This window comes from Candoia aspera, chromosome 1, assembly GCF_035149785.1.
Source record: "Candoia aspera isolate rCanAsp1 chromosome 1, rCanAsp1.hap2, whole genome shotgun sequence".
Taxonomy (NCBI): domain Eukaryota; kingdom Metazoa; phylum Chordata; class Lepidosauria; order Squamata; family Boidae; genus Candoia; species Candoia aspera.
Window position 1 is genome coordinate 111,416,170 of NC_086153.1, and position 20,751 is coordinate 111,436,920.

The following is a 20,751-nucleotide window of genomic DNA, read 5'->3' on the forward strand; positions in this document are numbered from 1 at the left end:
CTGATTATACAGAAAATATTCCCTGTTCCTTGTATAATTTAAAGGTGGGCCCTTAAACTGTATAGGTTATAGTTCTAGACTATAGTTATAGTCTATATAGATATAAATTGAAGTTTTTATCAGCTTACTTCAGTTAGACTTTCAAATTAAATGTGCAGTATTCAGCCAAGGGAGGAGAGTGCTGATCATATGTGTATATGTATATGTATATTCCCAAACCAGTTTAGGGGAGGGGAAAAAAGAAGGTTACCTAAGTTTAGGAATAAGCAACCTGATTCCTTGTGATATTTTGGACTTTTATTCTCATCAATCCCAATTAGCATGATCAGTGGCAAACCATTCTGGGGATATTAGTCTAAAATAACTGGAAAGCACCAGGCTGCCTATCCCTATCTTAACTGCATAATTCAGGTTTTAAACATAGAGGTTTGCACACAAATTGTTGATTGGGGTGAGGCTGAATTTGATTTGACTCTTTTCATTTATTTATTCAGGTTTTTTGCCTGTTACAATCAAGAGGCTTGATTTTACTCTCTTACTTTATTACAGTCCTGTGTCGAATGGCCCTTTCTCTGCAGATTGTCCCCAAAATGGTATCCATTTGTATTAGTGGCATCTTTTTGGAATTCAGATTGCATTCATGGGAACTCTAAATCATATTAGGACTACAGTGAAAAATTAATATACCCTTGCCCAATTCAGAACCTGAGTTCTTATTTCATCAGGAGAAATGCGCAATCAAAACTAGAATTACACAGGAAAACTAGTGTTTAGTTTGGCTATCAATGGATTCTTACCTATTCTGGTAATATTTCTCTATATATGAGTGTGCATTTATATACATATTCACTCACAAGCATAACTACATATGAATGAAGGTGCATCCAAAAGGTATGTTTAAAAGGTTACCTAAGGGAAAAAAAACTCAGAAGTATTCTCCATTTCAGCCTGAGAATCTGTCCTGTGTAATCTGTTATCTGGCAAAGCAAAAAAGTAATAGTAAAAAATTCTTTAGGAACTAAGCAGGTGGCTGAAATCTGCAAGTTTCCATTTAAAAACTGTTGGTTTTCTTTGCAGTCTTTTTGGAACTGGCTAAATAAAATTCTAAGGAAAGTATTCGAAAAAAGCAGTGCTGCTGCTGCTGCAGTATCTGCCTTTGAATCAATTCCATGCAAGGATCCATTGAGTTTTAGTTGGTGGATCATAACCCACTTGGCATCACTGTATCACATTGATCGGAATGGATATATAGATGAAAAGGTAAGTTTGTCCTTTTTCCATGAAGAATGCTTGTAAGGAGTTTTTAACATTTCATTAATCTCCCACAGGGTTTTAATACCTGTGAACAAAATGGCTGGAAGTTGTTAGCCTGATTATGGCTGTGGTCAACGTAACACTTAAGCCATAGTTTGCTTTTACCATAGTTTGTTAAATAAGCTGCATTTATTCTTCAGCCATAACTTAACAGCTTAAGTCATAAACCATGGTTGATAAACCATAATGGCTAAGTCACATTTTTCAGCTATAATGTGGTTATGCTATGCAACCCTGCTCATTCTAGTTTGTAAACCATGGTTTATGGCTTAGTGCAATGTGTAAATATAGCTGTGGTTCTCACATTTTTTATCCATTGTTTAAACAAGTTTGCACAATAGGCTGAGCCATTAACAAATATGGCTTAAGGTTAGCATAAACCAGACAATAAGGGAGAAATGGGTAATATAGTAGCTTACGTATGATGAAATGAAATTACGGACTTGTAGTTGACATCACTTCCAAATACACACAGATGTTTAACTTTAAATGATTACTAATTATGAAATACAGGACCTCCTGTCAACAGGTGTGAAAAGAGCAACTGTGTAAATATCTTAAATGTGAGATGCAGGAATCTTAATCTTTTCCTACCTCTGAGTAATATATATAATGTTTATATTATATTAATATAATGTTTATATTATATAGGCATTATAATATATATAATGCCTACTATATTTTTTCTTTAAAAAGTGAAATGAGAGGCACCATTTTAGTAACAAGACAGTGTAAAGGTCAAAGGTTACACTGTGTTTTTACTGTTAAATTCCTCTTGTAAATATCATATTTACTCTTTAAGCTCACTGGGAAGTATATCAATGTGAGAAAGAAAGTTTATTGTATGCTTGTTGATTAAAAAGGAATGTATTATGAAGTGAATAGTCTTGAACTATGGAATATTTTGCATGATTATTGAGCTGAAGGTTGGTGGCTGAATGTGTTAAGAATGGTAGATAGTGAAAGTAAAGGATGTTTCAGGACAAATGGAAGGCTTAGCATTAACTTTAGCATTAAGCAGGGAGAAAGAGAAGGATTACAATGTCCCCTTGCTAGTTCAATGTATTTGTGGAGAAATGTACAGAGAATGCTTGTGGTGATGTTGGAGTCTGTATGATGGGAAGGTGAATATATGTTTACCTTTGAATATAAATAATGCCATATTATTGGCAGAGAAGCGAAGAGATTTGCTGTGGGTGTTAGGCTGATGCAGCAAGGAGAATGGATCTGAAAATTAATGCATCGAAGACCAAGGTAGTGGTGCTTGACAGAGAGAGAAGAGTGAACATTTACAAGTCATACACAAGTAGTTAAAAACTAGAGCAAGTAACTAAATTCATGTATCTTGAAAGGAAGTTTCTTAAAGATGAGAAAAATAGAATTTTTAATATGGACTAATGCTAATAGTAAGAGCCTCATGTGGCGCAGGGTGGTAGGTGGCAATACTGCAACCGAAACTCTCCCCACGACCCAAGTTCAATCCCAGCAGAAGCTGGATTCTCTCTCTGGTAGCCAGCTCAGGTCGACTCAGCCTTCCATCCTTCCAAGGTCGGTAAAATGAGCACCCAGCTTGCTGGGGAAGGTGACGACTGGGGAAGGCAATGGCAAACCACCCCGCTATAGTCTGCCAGGAAAACATTGCGAAAGCAGCGTCCCCCCAAAGGGTCAGACTTGACTTGGTGCTTGCACAGGGGACCTTTCACTTTTCAATGCTAATCGTACATAGGCTATAGCAAGAAATGATTACCAAAAGAAGCAAAAATGGCTCTATTTAACACCATGCTTCTGCCCTCTTTGTTATATGGAAGTGAGAGGTGTGTCAGGAGAAATGTAAGAGTAAGTTGAATGCAGGAGGACTTAAGTGGTAAAATAAGAGATAAGGTCAAGAATGTATGGGTGCTAAATAAACATGATCTGATTGCAAAACTGAGTGATCAGTAGAGCTGATGAGATCTTGAAAAAGGATACCAAATACCAGTGTATGAAGCAAAGTATGGATGTGGTGGAAGCAAGGATTGTTTGAATGGATAAAAATGTGTAGAGAAATATAGTGAATTGAATGGATGTAAACTAATTTTAGCTATGTTAACTTAAAAAAAAAAGAAATCTCAAGGCTTTAATGTCTTGGGCTTATTATTTCTTTTCTGTGCTCTGCATCACATTGCTTACCCCAAAAGGAAACAGCATGATGATTATGTATGTATGCATATATACATTAAGCATAGAGGACTTGACTTTGTCCTACTGACTTGTAGTTTTCATAGGTAATATATTCTAATTGTGAAATTTTACATTTGTTATTCTTTAAGCATTGTTTTCATTATATTCTGATGTTCAGCTGGTCTGAGAAACTGATCAAGCCATGCTATAATTTGCTTGGTTTGGTTTAGTATGGTGTTTAATCCCAGCCAACTGTGGTTTGTTTAATGATCTACATTTAACAAAAGATCACTTTGTTTTTGTATGAACCCAGTCTATGAAACCCTAATATCTGGTAAATTACTGCTGTGAATTTACACTGACCTTGAGCACCATAATGACATCAACTTTCAGAAGTTATTAAAACAGAATGGAAACCAGAATTACCAGGCTTACCAGGAACGTGTATGCAAATTTTTGTGATCTGGTTGCTTCTGCTTGACTTCTGCAAGCAATAAAGAGTAAAGTAACCACTAATTTATCGGAAGTAAAAAGCTCAGCATTATGTCCAAATCCAACTCCTGGCTTATTTCTTTTCCAAAAAGCTATTTTTGTTGTTAGTTTCCAAACCTTGTATTGTTCAAAACAGGCTAGGACTCTGACTCACCTCTAAGTAGGTGTATGCACAGGATCACAAGCTTTTGTCAAAACAATTAAAGCTCTGCCCATTTCTTCCCCAAGTGCCACATTATAAGCCATGTACGAAAAAGGAGGACCTCACAGGGCAATGTTGATTTAGTTATGTCCCATCTTCCTCCTCGAGAAGTCCCTGGATCATATTCTAAGCTTTTTGTTGCTGACATGTCTGTAGCTTTCTGCTCACCCTTTCAGGAAGAGCCAAGATGTTATCAGGCAAGCAGTACCCAACATGCTTGCTTTGGACCAATAATCTAGAAGTTTTAACAACTCTGACTTAACCGTTTGTGTGATTGAGACAATATTAGTAAACCAGAGCCATACATTTTTCTTCTTTGTTGATAAGAATTTTCTATTTCTTGGAGATTACCACTTGGGCAAGTATTTGTGAGCTTTGGTAATTTCTTTTCACTGAAAGGCGTGACTGACTTGATCTATATGTCTGTTTCCCTCTTAATAAATGAAAATGGAAATACATGGGATTGATTGAAATTAAACCAAACTTCTTATTAATGCTAAATATTTTGAAGTGTACATATAGCTATATTGTTTTGTCATGACTGGTCTTGAAATACGTATGTTGGTTATCACTTATTAAATTGGGAATATCTATGTTTAACTATAGGTTAAAGTGATCAAGATATAATGGAAACATATATTACCTAGCCTAAATTGCCTTACCTTTAGTTAGTTGGTGGTAGATCTGAAATTTGAAATCTGTATCCTATTTTAAAATAATTTTATCTACTGATTGTCAATTTTGGAAATATGTAGATGTGCCTTTAAGAGCATTTTTACCAATTTTTGTTAAAAGGGGCATTGTCATGAGTAAGTTGTTAGGACAGGCATAGATTCTTTGACACCATAACAGACTGAATTTCTTGCACATGCTCATATGCTTTTAATTTAAAATGACATTTAAATATGTTTGGCTTATATAAATATACATATATTTAAACACTTAGGAGAGATCTGTGTAGCATCAAAAGTATATCACCTGGTTTGCACACTGCAATATTCTATTATATAATTTATTTGGTTTTGGCTTAATGCAAGATATAAACATGTTTGTTGTCATTAATTTATAAACTCTGATATATGAATCAATTTTGGTGTAGAAATTTAATGATAATAATATGTGATGGATTAAAATTGGAAAGTATCAAATTTCTCTAAGAAAATATCTAACTTTTTAAAAATTTGTAAAACACATATAGATCTTAACTGTCTTTGCTTAACACCCAAAGATTATCGTATTCTTAAAGGCTATATTAATAAATTTTAAAAACTAAACAGAATTAGAAATATTACAACTTTTGAACATTGCAGGGGTCAATTTTAATGTTGTTCAGGGCTATCAAATATAGTTAGAATGACTTCAAGCTAAATATTCTTACCTTTGAATAGTTTAAAATGACTACTTTCTAAGATAAGCAAAGAGTGCTTTCCAGCTGAGCAGCTTAGCAGCTCAACAAGTGAACCAGAAGAAGAAACTAGATTTTTTTTGCATAGCATTAAAAAGAAATGTTGCCTATATACTTAAAGTTGCAACTCAAGTTGTATTTTTAAGTAACATGACGAATGCAAAATCATATTTCATGCTATTAGCTCAGAACTACATGTGTGTTTGTTTAGCAAATAGTATCAGAAATGTTTTCCTTAGGCAGAAATGCTAGATATACTAAGGGAGTGAATATTTTGCAATGCTTTATGAAAATCTGTATTTCAAAGGCAAAACACTTTTTATTAAAGATAGAAAAGGGCTGTCTGTTCTCATTTTGGGGGATTTTTAGTTCAAGACCTTGAAGACCTTTTGAACTGTATTCCAAAACTTGATTTATATAAAAATAAGTATTTATTTACTCTTCATTGGCGTTGACCAAATTAGAAAGGGTATAATCATTTCTAGATCTTCTTGTTCATGTCATTAACATGACTTGTGGTTAAGGATTGCGGAAGGACTAACTTATAACATATGCTGGCTATGATCTTTAGAAAGATAGCTAAATAGATGAACTGCTCGTTGTGATTCATATTAAATCCACTGAAATTAGCTGCATTCTTGATCCTTTAGATACAGTATGGTAGACTTACATTATTGATTTTAGAACATGAAGGATAAGTTTAAATTATATTTATGCTTTCTGAACATCTTTTTCTTCTAGATAAAAGTCAACATTAAATATTTTATTCTATCTAACTAAAACAAAATGAATTTGTTTTCTGTGAGGATCAGAAATGCTTTTTGTATTAACAGGAGAGGAGGATATTTTTTTATGTACTAATTTTAAAAACAGTGAAAAAGAAGATAGTCTTTCACAGTTTCACTTACTTGTCATACATAAAGTCATGAGAGGAAACATGTTGGATTAGTCCCAGGCTTTAGTTGGTCTATCCATCTGTGCCCACAATAGCTACCCAGATGCATATGGAAAACCCACAAATACTAGAATATATTTCTCACTAACAGGTATTGCCAGTGATACAGGCCAGGCATTATGACTAACTAGACAACCCGTGACCTGTTGGGTCATCCTTCTTTCTACATACTGTATAATATAGGCTGATGCCATTTCCCCTCCCCTCATGACCCTTAGCAGAGCCCCAGTGAAGCCACCTCCTCCTACTTCTCCTCCTTAGCTGACCTGCAGAACTGCCTGCCACTTTGCTTGGGTGAGGGGGGAACACAGGAGCTGTGGACTGTGAGGAAAATGGCACTCCTCCCCATCCTGGTGTGTCCCCAAGGGACCCTTCCCTCCAGGGAGGAAGAGGACTCACCCATCAACCACCAGTGCCCCCCATCCAGACCTACCTCATCAGCAGGCACCTGAGTCGCTCCCTCACTACCCACCGCCATTAAGAGATTTCAGTTATCGGCCTTGGTTCCAAAGGAGCCAATTGTTGCTTGTCCATCAGGTCTTGCCACCAGCCAATTGGGTGCAGGGGCCAGAGGGAGATGGGAAAGAGGGTGAGGATATGCCCCTCCCATCTTCCCTTGTGCCAAGCAACCTATGGGTTTCTGGGAAGTGTATTGGAAATCACAGTCACGTGACCACGGCTAACTGCAGCGGCCACAACTTTGAGAATAGAACTGGTTTGAAGATCCTTGAAATTTCAATTCCATGGGAGTCATGGGTCCCTCATTTTGGAAGTGTTCTTTAAGTTAGCCCATTTGAGGTACCTTGCTTCAAAAATTGTTGCCTATGATGCACCATTTTGGCCAACTGAAGATTATAGACAGACAGGAGAGTTTTAGTAGTATATAGATAGCATTAAACAGACCCTCGTGAATTTGTCTACTCCTTTTTCAAATCATCTAAGTTGGTGGTCATCACTGTATTTTGTTGTAGTAAATTTTGTGCATTAATTATGCACTTTATGAAATACTTCTGTCGGGGTGTCCTGAAACTTCCACCATTCAGCTTCACTGAGTGAGCCTGATGCTACTTTTATGAAAGAGGAAACCTCCCTATGTTTTTTCTGTATAACCTTCAGATCTTTATACAGCTGCATCCTCATGTCCTTTTACTTACTCCTTTTCAGCCTAAAATTTTTGTAACCTCTACATCGTTTACTTAGGCTACAGTCTTATTCTTGGTTAGCTGAAGGAAAGACCATTGACTTCAATATAAGTTACTTATGGGTAGGCTTCTATATAATAATTGTTATTGAACTTATTTATAAATTAATTCTTTCCAACTATGTTCTATTCAGAAACCAATAGAATCCAACTGGCCTTATGTTGAAGATCTGCTAAAACAGTCAATCAATAATCAAGTAAGTATTTTAATAATAACGTGAAAGTTTGACATTGGCTACTCCAGAAATATGGGGACAAAGGATTGAATGTGTTTTATTCATCCAATTGCTTTCTGTAATTAATTTGGAGTATGTCCAGCCGTGTTGAACTTCTGAGCTAGGATGCTACATAGTTTCCTTCTTGTTAGAAGATATACTCTTAAGTGGTTGTGTTTTGAAGATAAATTGGCAGATAAGGTGCAGGGTGGAGATAATTATCCTGGACGTGTTACTTGGCTCCTTCAACAAGATATATTCGGAATAAGAACAGGATGCTTAGAAAATGTAAGCTCTATACTGCATCTGAGGGTATCAAGTTGAGAGACGTGATAAGGGAGATAGTCTATTGCATTGAAAATTCAGCTATATCCTCATCACAGCAGGAAGGTGACTTGACTTGCTGAGCAATTTGTCTTACAGGCTTGAATCAAACTCTTACTGATAAGGTTGTAGCTGTTGAGCACTCATTTCATACCTTATCATTTTTCTTTCTGCAGAGCTGTTAATGCAATACTTTGTGGCCCAGAGGTCAGAAGTGACCTCCTTTTAAAAGTACTTTTAAGTATGCTGTACTTATTAATGGTGTTTTTTTGTGTGTGTGAATTTGTTCTTAGGTTGCATGGTATAAATTGTAAATTAATATCAACCATTACATAAATAATTTGTTTGAGTTGTTTGTGTAGCTAAAGGTAGCTGGCTACATAGTCAAGCAAGAGGATTAATCTAAATTATGCATTTCCTTTTGACTTAGACTAATCCATAACTTGATCCAAGATTAGAACTTGATCCAAGATTCCATTTACTCAAACATTATGAAGCTTGCTATTTAAGGAAGACAGTAGTGTCGTGTGGTTGTATCTGTTGCCCCCTTTCCCCCTAATTGTCTAGCATCATCTCCTGTAATCATTCAAAAGGTCTATCAGCCCTCTAAAACAAAGAGGAAGAGTTCTAAAAACAAAGAGGAATTTGTGAGAATTTTAGCACCAATTCACATTCTCCTAGTACCAGCAAAACTTTTCTGACTGCAAGCTTGAATCCAGCCCAATATGTCTGCACATTAATGCTTTGCTATCTTATATAACGAATGTGATACAGTGCAGTTTTATGTATATTTTAGTTTCTTTGAGTTCAGTGGAACTTGCTTCTGGGGCAATTAACATAAGATTGCTTTATGTGTATTATTAGGGTTGGGTACTGATTTATAAGGCTAAAAGGAAGAAAAGAAGTGAAAATCTTGGTATGGTTGGGGAAGAATAACAGCTTTAACTGAACATTGTTTATGTGATGAAACTGATTTTCAAATTCAAATTACCTCAAAAATATTTTACAATTTTTAGGTACTCCTTGGAAAAATATAATAATAGGAATGCTGAGTAAAACCTCCCCCATATTTTACTATAAAATATAGTTTCATAATACAGTATATAGTATTTTACTCTAAAATCAATTTTAGGAAACTTAGCTAATCTGTCTTGGTTGAAATGGTGGTAGAGTAGGTTTAGTTATGTTGCTGTGACTGATATTTTAAGAATAAAAAATGTAGCTGCTTGTTGGAGTTGGGTTTTGTTGGAACTGGAGTCTTGACAAGCAAGCATTTATTTTTAAATACTGTCCTAGGTAAAGGTAAAGGTTTCCCTTGACGTAAAGTCCAGTCGAGTCCGACTCTAGGGGGCGGTGCTCATCTCCGTTTCTAAGCCTTGGAGCCGGCGTTGTCCATAGGACACTTCCGGGTCATGTGGCCAGCATGACGACTCGGAACGCCGTTACCTTCCCGCCGAAGCGGTACCAATTCATCTACTCACATTTGCATGTTTTCGAACTGCTTGGTGTGCAGAAGCTGGGACGAGCAACGGGAGCTCACCCCGCCGCGCGGTTTCGAACCGCCGACCTTCCGATCGACAGCTCAGCGGTTTAACCCGCAGCGCCACCGCGTCCCTTATAAATACTGTCCTAGTTTTGGCCTATTCATGTAAACAGATAATTAATATATGATTGAGTATAAATTAAGAAGTTTTTTACCATCTATGCCTTGGAATATATTATTTATCTGAGAGTATTGTTTTATTGTAGTTTAACCAGTATTTATTCCCATTTTATTGTAAACCGCTCAGAATCGCTCTTTGAATGAGATGGGCGGTGACTAAATTTGAAATATAAATAAATAAAATAAAGAAGGAAAAACACCTTTTTTCTTAAGATAAACAATCATTTGTATCAAAAAAGGCTGTGCTTATCATATAAATAAGTCAAACTTAAAAAGGGGTTTTTTTTTAGCATTTTTCTTTGAAACTAACATTGTATTATGTAGCCATGATTTCTAACTTAGCATGATCACTGGACTTAGCCAAGGTATGAAATAAAGTTCCTGTATCAACACGCTGTTTTGCCCTTAAAAAATTATTTTCATTTGACCAGTTCCAGTACAATTGACTAAGAATTATAATTTATTTCTGTTTTTTAAAATGCTATGTTCCTAACTCTCTAACAAATGTGTAAGTGTTGGTATTTAGAGTTACAACAAAAAATCTTTACGAGTGAGCCAAATCTATTATGTTATTCATGGTAGCTAGAAAGTTATTTTAAAGACTTTTTCCATTGTTTCTGATGGGACTTAGGCATTAGGAAGTATTTTTGGCACAAAACAGTATATAAACTTTCCCTAGGATATGCTTAGAAAAAGCCTAGCCATGAATTAAACTCCAAATTATCTTTTAAGGATACCATGTTTGTAACTATATGGTACAAACACCAAAAAAATATGCCTAGACATTAATAGATAACAGTACCATTGTTTCTCAGATTTCTTTTTCTAGTTTGCAGGTTGTTTTAACAGAACTTCCTTTTAAGCTGGAAATGACAGTTATAAAAGAAAGAATCTGAACCTTTTTGATTTGACTTGTAGTCAAGGTTGTTTTTATTAAATAGAAACCTTGATAAATACAAAACTAACAGCATCTTAATGTTTTGCCTGCTAGGCTGGAATTTTAGAAGAACAGTTACGGATGCATCTTCAGTGTTGCTTGACGTTAAGCTGTATCTGGGATGTAAATCTCACTATTGTCACCGTACTTTGGGAACACAACAGCAAAAATCTGGTTAGTAAATATGTTTAAGAAAAATCTGACACTCTGAGGATTTTTTGAAAAATAACCCAGTCCTTTTTGTTAAGTGGTAGAATTGTACATTATTAATTTTTATATTATTTTATTTTACTCCAACAACACCACAACATTTGAAATATTTTAACACAACATTGTTACTTCTTATTACTATATAGTACATGTAGTAATTCCAGATTCAATAAAACTTGCACTGTACCACAGATTGAACAAATTGAACATGATATATTTTCTAATTAATAAATATATTGAGCAAATGAATACACTTCAGAAGAGAGGGGTGAACCAAAGTCCCCAAAGATACCACATTTCTTTTTCTGCTGTGGTGGAGATGAGAGGAAGAGAGCAGCAGGTCCTCAACTAGCACTCATTAGCTGACTTGTGACCTAAAGCTAGAGCGCTCTTTGCTTCTGCAGCTATTGGATGTCTGGTTGGTTATGGTAAAATAGTTTGTGGACGAAAGGAGAAAGCAATTGCCATGTTATGAAACTTTTTTTTTTTTTGCAGAACAATCCCTTTACCATTCCTTGGTTTGGTCTCAAAGGTCTTGCAAATATTAACAAGACACCCTTGTCTATGTATGAGTTGATAAAGAGCTGTTGCAATGACATACATACCCCTGACATGTATATATCCTGCAACAGTTTCCAATTTTTTCTTCGCATTTTGGCACAAATAATGAAGAAAGCAGGAAAGATCAATGGTGTTCATCCATGGAAGCAGATCAAAGGAAGGTATGGTGGCTCTAATAGTTTTCCGCCTAGGACTGTTCATCCATCATGTGCTTTGTCTTGTGGACTCTTTTTGTCTTATTTTAGAAGCATCCCTCTTGTAAGATGTATTCATGAATTCTGAAATACTCATAAAATGAGGGGTTGCAGAAGAACCAGATTTTATTTTAATATTAAAAAATACTTGTAATTAATAGGAATTCATGGCTTTTCTTTTTTTTTAATTTTCAAACAATGAATGTACAATTCATGCTAACAGTTATATTTGTGGAGTGGATTATTTGAGTTAGAACACTGAGCCAGTAGTAATTTGTTCCTTTCTTATACGTTATCTTTCAGAATCCATCCAAAGTTGCATAAGCAGTCTTTTCTATCCTGTTTGTTCCCCATGTTTTTCCCCCCAAAGCATCACTTGAACAGATGTTGTATTGCAAAAATCAATGAGAACCATTTGTGTGCTAAGAATTCCAGTCACACAAGGTGTGTCTCCCTGATTTTTGGTCATTTCTTCTTCCAATTGACTTCCGCATGCTATAGTCCACTCTTTATGATGGCCTTCTGATGACCCAGAGGCTTTTCAGAAGTTTAAGGAGCTGCAGTATGGAAAATGGTCAGATAGAAACCACTGTGGGTTTTTTTGTTTGTTTGTTTGTCTCTCATAACCTGTTCAGTCTTAAATGTGCTTCTCAGATCCAAGTAAAAGGGTAGGTCAGAGTTTTCCAAATTGCTGCTCTAAAGATGTGTTGGGATTATTCCTTTGTCTTTAGCCACAACAGATGATGGGAAGTGTTGAACTAACTGATCTCAACAATACTGGATTGTAAAAGACTGCCATAAACTTACCAGCATCTAAAATTTCAGTGTACATCAGGAAAAACTTCAATTTATAGTAATGTTCTGTTAGATTTGTTCAAATCTATTTTCACTTTTTCCCCAAAGGACTTCACACATACATTATTTGCGCTTCATGTATTAGCAGCTTCTGTTTGATGAAAGGTAGACAGAAGTAAAACTTTTTTTTTTCCAAACACCAGCAGTGCCTCTTTCTCATGTGACATTTATGATTTACATTAGCTCAGTCACTTGTCAGGCACATCTCTACAGTTTCCTACTCTGTGAAGTTTTTTGTTCCTTATTCTGAATACACTGGTATAAACAAAGCTGAATGTTTAAGAAATACACATACAGAAACTCATTTTTAGCAGAAAGGCGTTCAGGAGATAGTCTTAGTTCCAAAGAACTCTTTTATGGAAAACTAACAGAGATCGCTGATGCAAAGGACAAATACAAAACAAGCTTTAAGGAAAATATGTTGGGGTTTTCTTTTATAATGCAGAATTTATTCCAAATTCCACCAGAAAAGAATGTGTGAACTGACGGAAGTTGGGCTTCAAAATTTCTTATACCTTTTCCTGGTGCTGGCAGCTCTAGCAGAGACAGAAGATGTGGCAAGCCGCATGATGGAACTTCTGCGTTTCCTCAGTCCCGTTTCTACCACGGTTCCTCAGAAAGCTCTGATCTGGAAAGGTTACTTTGCTTTCATCTTAACATACATTGACAAGAACATGGACGTCAGCGTGCTTGCTGAGCAACTCTCAGTGGCTTTTTGTGAAAAGGCAAAAGAATTCTTAGTCGCAAGAAATGATCTTTTGCAGAAACGAAAGCTTTGGATGCTGCTTTCCACGTATGTTGATGGTGTCCAAGAAGTTTTTGAAAGCAGCTTATACCTGAACCTTTCTGAAGAAAAGCTGCTGAGTGATGGTTTTAGCATGTTGTTGCCAGGTTGCCGAGGTGCTGAACTGGCAGCAGTGTTAAACTTCCTGCAAGCTGTTTTGTTCAGGCTGAGGTGAGTATTTATTTATGGCAGTTTTCTGAAGTTTCTTTTTTTATTGATTTCAACACAGCTTCAGGGTAATATATGTGGCTTACTATTTATGTATTTATTAAATTGTACTGAACCACCCTTTTTCTTACAAATATCTGAGCAGTGTACAAATATGATTGAAATAATATAATAATAATAGAACGGTATCATATTAAGAGAGGCTCGCTCCTTCCCTGCTGTTGTTTAGGAAGTCCCTCAAGACATGGTTATGTCATCAGGCCTGGGGGGTTTTGAGAACCGGGGTCATTCTTAGATGGCTTCACTGTGATTGATATTCTTGCTCTCTCCATGGGGTTTGTATATTTTAAAAATTTTGATAATATTTTTATTTTAATAATTACATTTTATCTTTTTCTAATTATAGTTTATCTATTTTCTGTTTTATCTAATAGTTGTACACTGCCCAGAGTCTCTTTGTGTGAGATGGGGGGGCATATAAAGATAGACAGACAGACAGACAGACAAGAGAAAGTAGCAAGTACGGTGGAACAGGGAATATCAGGGCAGACAAAAATGGTTTTGAGGTGGCACCCAGATGAACAGCAGCTTTCACACATACCCTGAAGCAAAATTGTGAAGTGGCAAACAAACATGGATTTATATATATAAGATGCAATTTATCTGATTAAGAATTTGTCATCTGCAGAGACCCATTTGGCCATTGTATATAGCCAGGAGCTGAATTAAGCTTGGCAGGTTTCAGGTTTCTGAATATAAAAATAGATGAAATGTGTAAGAGCTGTTAGACACAAGCGTGCTCATTACTTGCTGATAGCAGTGATAAATGAAGATGTGCATGTATAATTCGTGATCAAATTATGAAAAAAAAGATATATAAGAGCCAGTTTCGTCTAGTGGTTAAGGCAATAGGCTTGAATCCAGGGGACTGAGAGTTCTAGTCCTGCCTTAGGCACGAAAGCTGGCTGGATCACCTTGGGTCAGTCATTTTTTCTCAGCCCAACTCACCTCACAGGGTTGTTGTGGGGAAAATAGGAGGAAGAAGGAGTATTTGGTATGTTCGCTGCCTTGAGTTATTTATAAAAATAATAAAGGTGGGATAGAAAATCACCTTGATCACCTTGATTGACCAGACTGTCGCCGGACAGTCCTGCTGGTCACAACTCACTTTCCATTCATCTCGAATCCTGGCTCTCCTTCTCCAGGTTTGGCCAAAGTCCTCAACTATTGGATCTTCCCATCTCCTTGGAGGTCGGCTGATAGGTCTTTTTACTTCTCTTGGATACCATTCAGCAACTGCTGTTGTCCAATAGCCATCCAACATGCGCGCAACATGTCCTGCCCAGCATAGCTTCCGTTTTCGATATTCGACGATGACATCATTTATTCCACTTCATGTTCTAATCTGGCTACTTGGGACGTGGTCTCAAAGAGAAACTTTCGGCATGGATCTTTCCATAGCCCTTACTGCTCTTGAAAGCTCTTCCTTTTCTGCCTTTGTTAGTGACCATGTTTCACTTCCATATAGCACCGCCGATAGGACAAATTAAAAAGATTAGCATGCAGTTTTCCATTGATCTTCTCATTCTGTAAGACTTCCCTAATGGAGTTGTATCTAGCCCATCCAGCTTGCTTTCTTCTAACCAGTTCTTCTCTTTGATTGTTATTCATTTTGATTAGCTGTCCCAGGTAGACATAGTGGTCAACCTCTTCGATAAGTTCATTCTGAAGCCTCATTTGGAATTTTGGAAGGTTCCCTGTCTGCATATATTTTGTTTTAGTGTGATTCATCTTTAGACCCACCTTTCTGCTTTTGGTGTCAAGTTGTCGAAGCATTTTTTGCAGCTTTCGAGCATCCTTTGCGATCAGTACAACATCGTCCACAAATCTGACATGGTTTATCTTCTCTCTGTTTATATCAATTCTGTCTTCCCATTTCCTTTTGCGCATGATATTTTCCAGACAAGCGTTGAAAAGTTTAGGTGAGATTGTATCGCCTTGCTTTACACCTTTCTCCACTGGTATTCATATTTCGGTTTCAAAGAGAGTAATATTTGTGAAGCATTTGGTATTTGCTTCTTGGAGCAGCACGATGTAGTCGGAGTTGATTCCTTGTTCACTGATTGCTTGCATTACTGCATTGACTTCGACACCGTCAAATGCTTTTTCATAGTCCACAAATGCAATTGCAAGCGGAAATTTATATTCTCTCAACTGTTTGATGAGCTGAGTAAGAGTGAATATATGATCAGTAGTGATGTACTTGCTTTTAAAGCCGGCCTGCTCTCATGGTTATTGGTTGTCTAAAGTTCTTGTAAGGAGGTTTGTAATCACTTTCGTAAATAGCTTATAGACAGTCAGTAATAAGCAAATGGGCCTATAATTTTTGAGATCTTTGCGATCTCCCTTCTTGTACAGTAGGTCTATAGTGGACACCTTCCAGCAGTCAGGAATTTTTTGCATCTCAACGTGCCTGGTGAAGCGCTCCACCAGTGCTTTTTATAGTTTGTGAACCCCAGCCCTCAGTATTTCCATTGTTATACCATCTTTTCGTGGAGCTTTCCCCAGTGTCATCTGATGGATGGTGTGCCGAACTTCACTTATTAAAACGGGCGGTATATGCTTGGTCATGACGGTCAGTGGCGGCATTGGAATGTCCAAATGGGATGCAAACAAGTCTGTGTAGAATTCTTTGCAGATTTGTTCGGCGTCTTGCTTTCCTGTGTTTTCTTTTCTATTTTTATCTTTTAATGCTATTGTTGTTTTACATAGTGCTATTTCCCATTTGCGCTTTCTGATGCTGCTTCGCTTATTTGCTGCCTCAAGAAGTTTCTGCTCTCGGAATTTCTTCAGATATTCTTTCGGTTTCCTCTGTATTAATTTGCAGAGGAGAAAATATTCAACATTATTCCAAGCAGTTCTAGCCATCTGTCTTCTCTTTTGAAGAAGCATTTTGGTCTCTTCCGAAATTCTTCGTTTTGTCTCTTTTGGCTTTGTCGTTCTTGCTTCTTTAGTGCATTGCATCAGCTTCTCAATGAAGTTGTTATAGTCTGCATTATGATTTTCTACCATGTTCCAATTCATCTTTGAAATGCTTTCCTTCAGGACATTTTCATCAAGAGATTTTGGTAACCGCTTTTGATTTGCAAATCGTAGGATTTTCTTCTCGATCTTTTTGTCAAAAATTAGTCTTGCCCTTAGCATCCAGTGGTCACTGACTGTATTAAATGAAGGCACTACAGAGACATCTTTCAATAATCTTCTTTTATCGATCAGAATGTAGTCGATTTCATTCTTCTCCCTTGCATTTGGAGTGATCCAGGTCCATCGTCTTTTAATATTCTTCTTAAACCAGGTGTTGCCAACATATAGTTTGCTGGTTTCCACCATTGTTGCAACCTTTTCACCTCTTTGTTTCTTTCACCAGATCCATACTTTCCAATAAATTTTTCCCCTACAGCTTGTTTTCTGATTATCATGTTGAAGTCACCAATCACCGTTGTATATGTCGTTTTCTGAGACAGGGAATTTGAGAGATCTTCATAAAAGCTATCCATTTCATCATCATTGCTCTGACTGGTTAGTGCATATACCTGAATGACCTTGAGTGTGCTGCTGGGACTTAGTTTAATAAGAAGAGATCCGATCCTCACTGATGAAATATTGCACAATATGATTTTCGAAGACCATTCCTTGCTAACAATGAAGCCAATTCCTCCAGTTGTTCGTGGGCCATCTCCTTAACAAGTCTTACTGTGCTTCCGTCTTTCCAGGTTGCTTTTAACTCTTTCCTCAGTCGCATTTCACACAAACGGAGGATGTTGCACCTCAATTTGGCTTTTTCTTCCATGAGATGGTTTAGATGATCATCTCTCACTAATGTTCGACAATTGTAGGTACATAGCGAGAGGGCCATGGTCGATTGGGATGGTGGCCTGCCTCCCGAGATTCTTAGCAGCCTCTGGTCAATCGAGCTCTGCACCACCACCTTAGCACCTTTTACCTAAAGGATAAAACCGTTTGGCCAACAGCCTGATGCCTTCACGGCTTGGTAGAACCTGCCGGAGAATACACTCCGTCGTACTTCACCGTCAGACAGCCAGGGTCACTGCTGTACCACTATGAGGTGTGAGGTAGGACTTTGCAGCAGGGGATAGAAAATAAATAAAATAAATATAATACTTTTAACATACTCCTTTTCAATATGGGTCTTACATTACAAATCATGAAATAAATGGTATATAAGAGTATGAAATTAATAGTAGCAATGTTTTTGATCATTAATTTTTCCAGCCATTATCTACTTACTTCAGGTTCTTCCCACATTTGCTATATTTGGCAAACGTTTAACAAAAGACAGGAAAAAGTCTACTGAGAAGTTAAACTCTGATGTTCTCCATGAATAGCAGTTGTTCTTAGTGTTGAAACTTGATCCTTCATCTCCTAAAGGGCTTCCAGACCATTTTATATAATTAAAACCAGACAGATCTTCTTTATAGGAGAATAAGATAACAGGAGTAGCTTTCATTCTTCTGCTGTCCAGATGTGACAGAAGGATCTCAGATGATACAGTGAGTTCCACAAGAGATGGATGTGATATTCCTTCTCACAGGGAATTGGTTTGGGTGGTCCCACCACAGTGAGGACAGACTGCTGAGGGATGCTGCAAGAAAGATCCTTCTGCTACAATCAAACTGCTTGATTTCTGAGCCTGCATGCTTTTGTGGGTCTTAGTACAGCTTAGAAATATCAGGTGAATTTTTTTTGTAGCACCACAGCTGCTACAACTAACTTACATCAGTTAAATTAGGATTTAAAAAAAAATAAATAGAAGGAAGAAACAATGACTACTTTATAAAATGGGAGTCTTGTGATTAAACACAAATATGTTTTCTCTTGATTTGTGTGATGATTAGCAACCTCCAGACTTTCCTTTTTCTGATAAACATGTTTTTGTCCATAATTTGCATTGGAGGCAGCTCTTCTAGCTAAAGTCACAAACTTCTTTAGGAAAGGTGGAAATCATCTTCCCCCATCATCCTGCCATATACCATAATGAGGCAGTTATTGATCGGTCAATTTGAGGGAAGGAATGCAGAAAATATGCATTCTGAACATTTGGAAGAAACTCACCTACATTTTTACCTTAAGTACTTTGTTACTGTCTGAATAGTTTGACTTCTGCTGTCGGTAGCTTATAAATCCAAGGACGGCTGATTTTTTTCCTCCAGGCTGTGTTTAAACAAAGATAAAGTGTTTGACAAAGTGCAAGTGATTTATTAGGAGAGTCTTTATAAATTGGTTTAAGTTGGTATTTTTAAAACAAAAACCATCTAGAAGCTGGACTCATTCATTCTTTGTTCTAAAGTGTTACATGCATATTACCTTAGATGGTCCTTTGGTCTTGAATGGTTTGTATAAACACAGAATAGTTATATTTAAAATTAAATAAATAAACTTCCTGATTTAAGGGAGAACAATGAACAGCAATTATTTCAGAAATAATGCAGATATTAACAAAGGTTTGATTAATCATACTAAATGTTATTTGGGTGGATCCCAGCCTGCTGCTCCTGTGTGAGCTCCTTGACTCTGTGGCTGAGTTGGCAGTGGAGTTCCCTTGACTGATGGTTCTGGGGGACTTCAAACTGCTGTCTCCGGGCCCAGAGTCAGAAGCCCCTCAGGAGTCCATGGCTGCCACAGCTACCATGGACCTGATCCAGCCTATTGGGCCCAACTCACAGCAGAGGTCACATGCTAGATACAGTTTTTGTCTTGGTAAGGGGCAACGTAATCTGGGGTTGAGGAATGTTAACATCAGTCCTTTGTCATGGTCAGATCACTCCCTCCTGGCTCTAGAGTTGAACAACTTTTTTAAAAAAAAATATTGTGTGAAGAAGTGCATTTTACTTTGTGTGTGTGTATGCACATGTACATGGGAGGAACTGGATTATGGAGCAATACCTTTGGCCAGATTAATCATTTGCATTCTTGGTTGCCTTTCTGATTTGACAGAGGGGAAAATGTCTCACTGTAGCAATCCTTTCTACTTTAAGATCCAAATGGGAATAAGGTATCAACTCCTTGCATAAATGTAATATTTCTGCCAACTGTACTGAGTGTAATAGTTCTATGGCTGTCAGAATTTGCAAGTAGATAGGAAGTGAGATCGTTGATTAAAGACAGAAGCAGCTCCCTGTAGGCAGTTAGTTAATAATAACTTCATATGCCACTTTTCTGCTAACCCAAGATGATGGCTCACAGGAGCATTCCTTTATTGCTGATTAAGTAGCATTATGAAAATACTGACTTCGCTGTGTTAACTAAATGCCTTGGTATTTAAAGCTTAGAATGTCAAATAGTTGTACCAATCCCCTTTAACATATCATATAGACTTGTGGTAATCACATTCTACTTGAAATGATTGTAGAAATTGCAAGCTTTTCTTCCTTTTTTCATTTTACAAAATGATAGGTAGCCAAAATTGAGGTTTAATTATTGCCATCCATCCATGTTGTAGTTAAAGGACTGTCAACCTTTCTATTATAGCCCCTTTTATTTTTTAGGATTTATAATGTACTTATGAAAAGTTTTTCTTAGGCTAAGGTATCAGTAGAAAGGTCTTGTAAGTATTCCCTTTTTCCCCCAAAGCAAGCATTTCGAAGCTCCTTTTTCTACCCACTTAACCTTTATATTTAAAAGAAATAGAGGGGAGAGGAATGAGATAAGTCTAGACTTTTTTTCACATTACATTTGTGTAAAAGAACTCAAGATAGCATAGTAAAGGTAAAGGTTTCCCTTGATGTAAAGTCCAGTCGTGTCCGACTCTAGGGGGCGGTGCTCATCTCCGTTTCTAAGCCTTGGAGCCGGCGTTGTCATAGACACTTCCGGGTCATGTGGCCAGCATGACGACTCGGAACGCCGTTACCTTCCCGCCGAAGCGGTACCTATTGATCTACTCACATTTGCATGTTTTCGAACTGCTAGGTGAGCAGGAGCTGGGACGAGCAACGGGAGCTCACCCCGCCGCGCGGTTTCGAACCGCCGACCTTCCAATCGACAGCTCAGCGGTTTAACCTGCAGCGCCACCGCGTCCCTCAAGATAGCATAC

At 37.2% G+C, this 20,751-nt stretch overlaps 1 protein-coding gene across 2 annotated transcripts in view; it reads left to right on the top strand.

Annotated features, from left to right (window-relative positions):
* MMS22L (MMS22 like, DNA repair protein) overlaps nt 1-20,751 on the top strand; it is an 85,840-nt gene that overhangs the window by 21,649 nt on the left and 43,440 nt on the right. For both annotated transcript variants that reach the window (XM_063311872.1, XM_063311865.1), the window contains exons 10-14: nt 1,078-1,260; nt 7,864-7,926; nt 10,923-11,042; nt 11,574-11,800; nt 13,134-13,643. In XM_063311872.1, the coding sequence (XP_063167942.1) occupies nt 1,078-1,260; nt 7,864-7,926; nt 10,923-11,042; nt 11,574-11,800; nt 13,134-13,643 (1,103 nt within the window). The remainder of the gene's footprint in view (nt 1-1,077; nt 1,261-7,863; nt 7,927-10,922; nt 11,043-11,573; nt 11,801-13,133; nt 13,644-20,751) is intronic.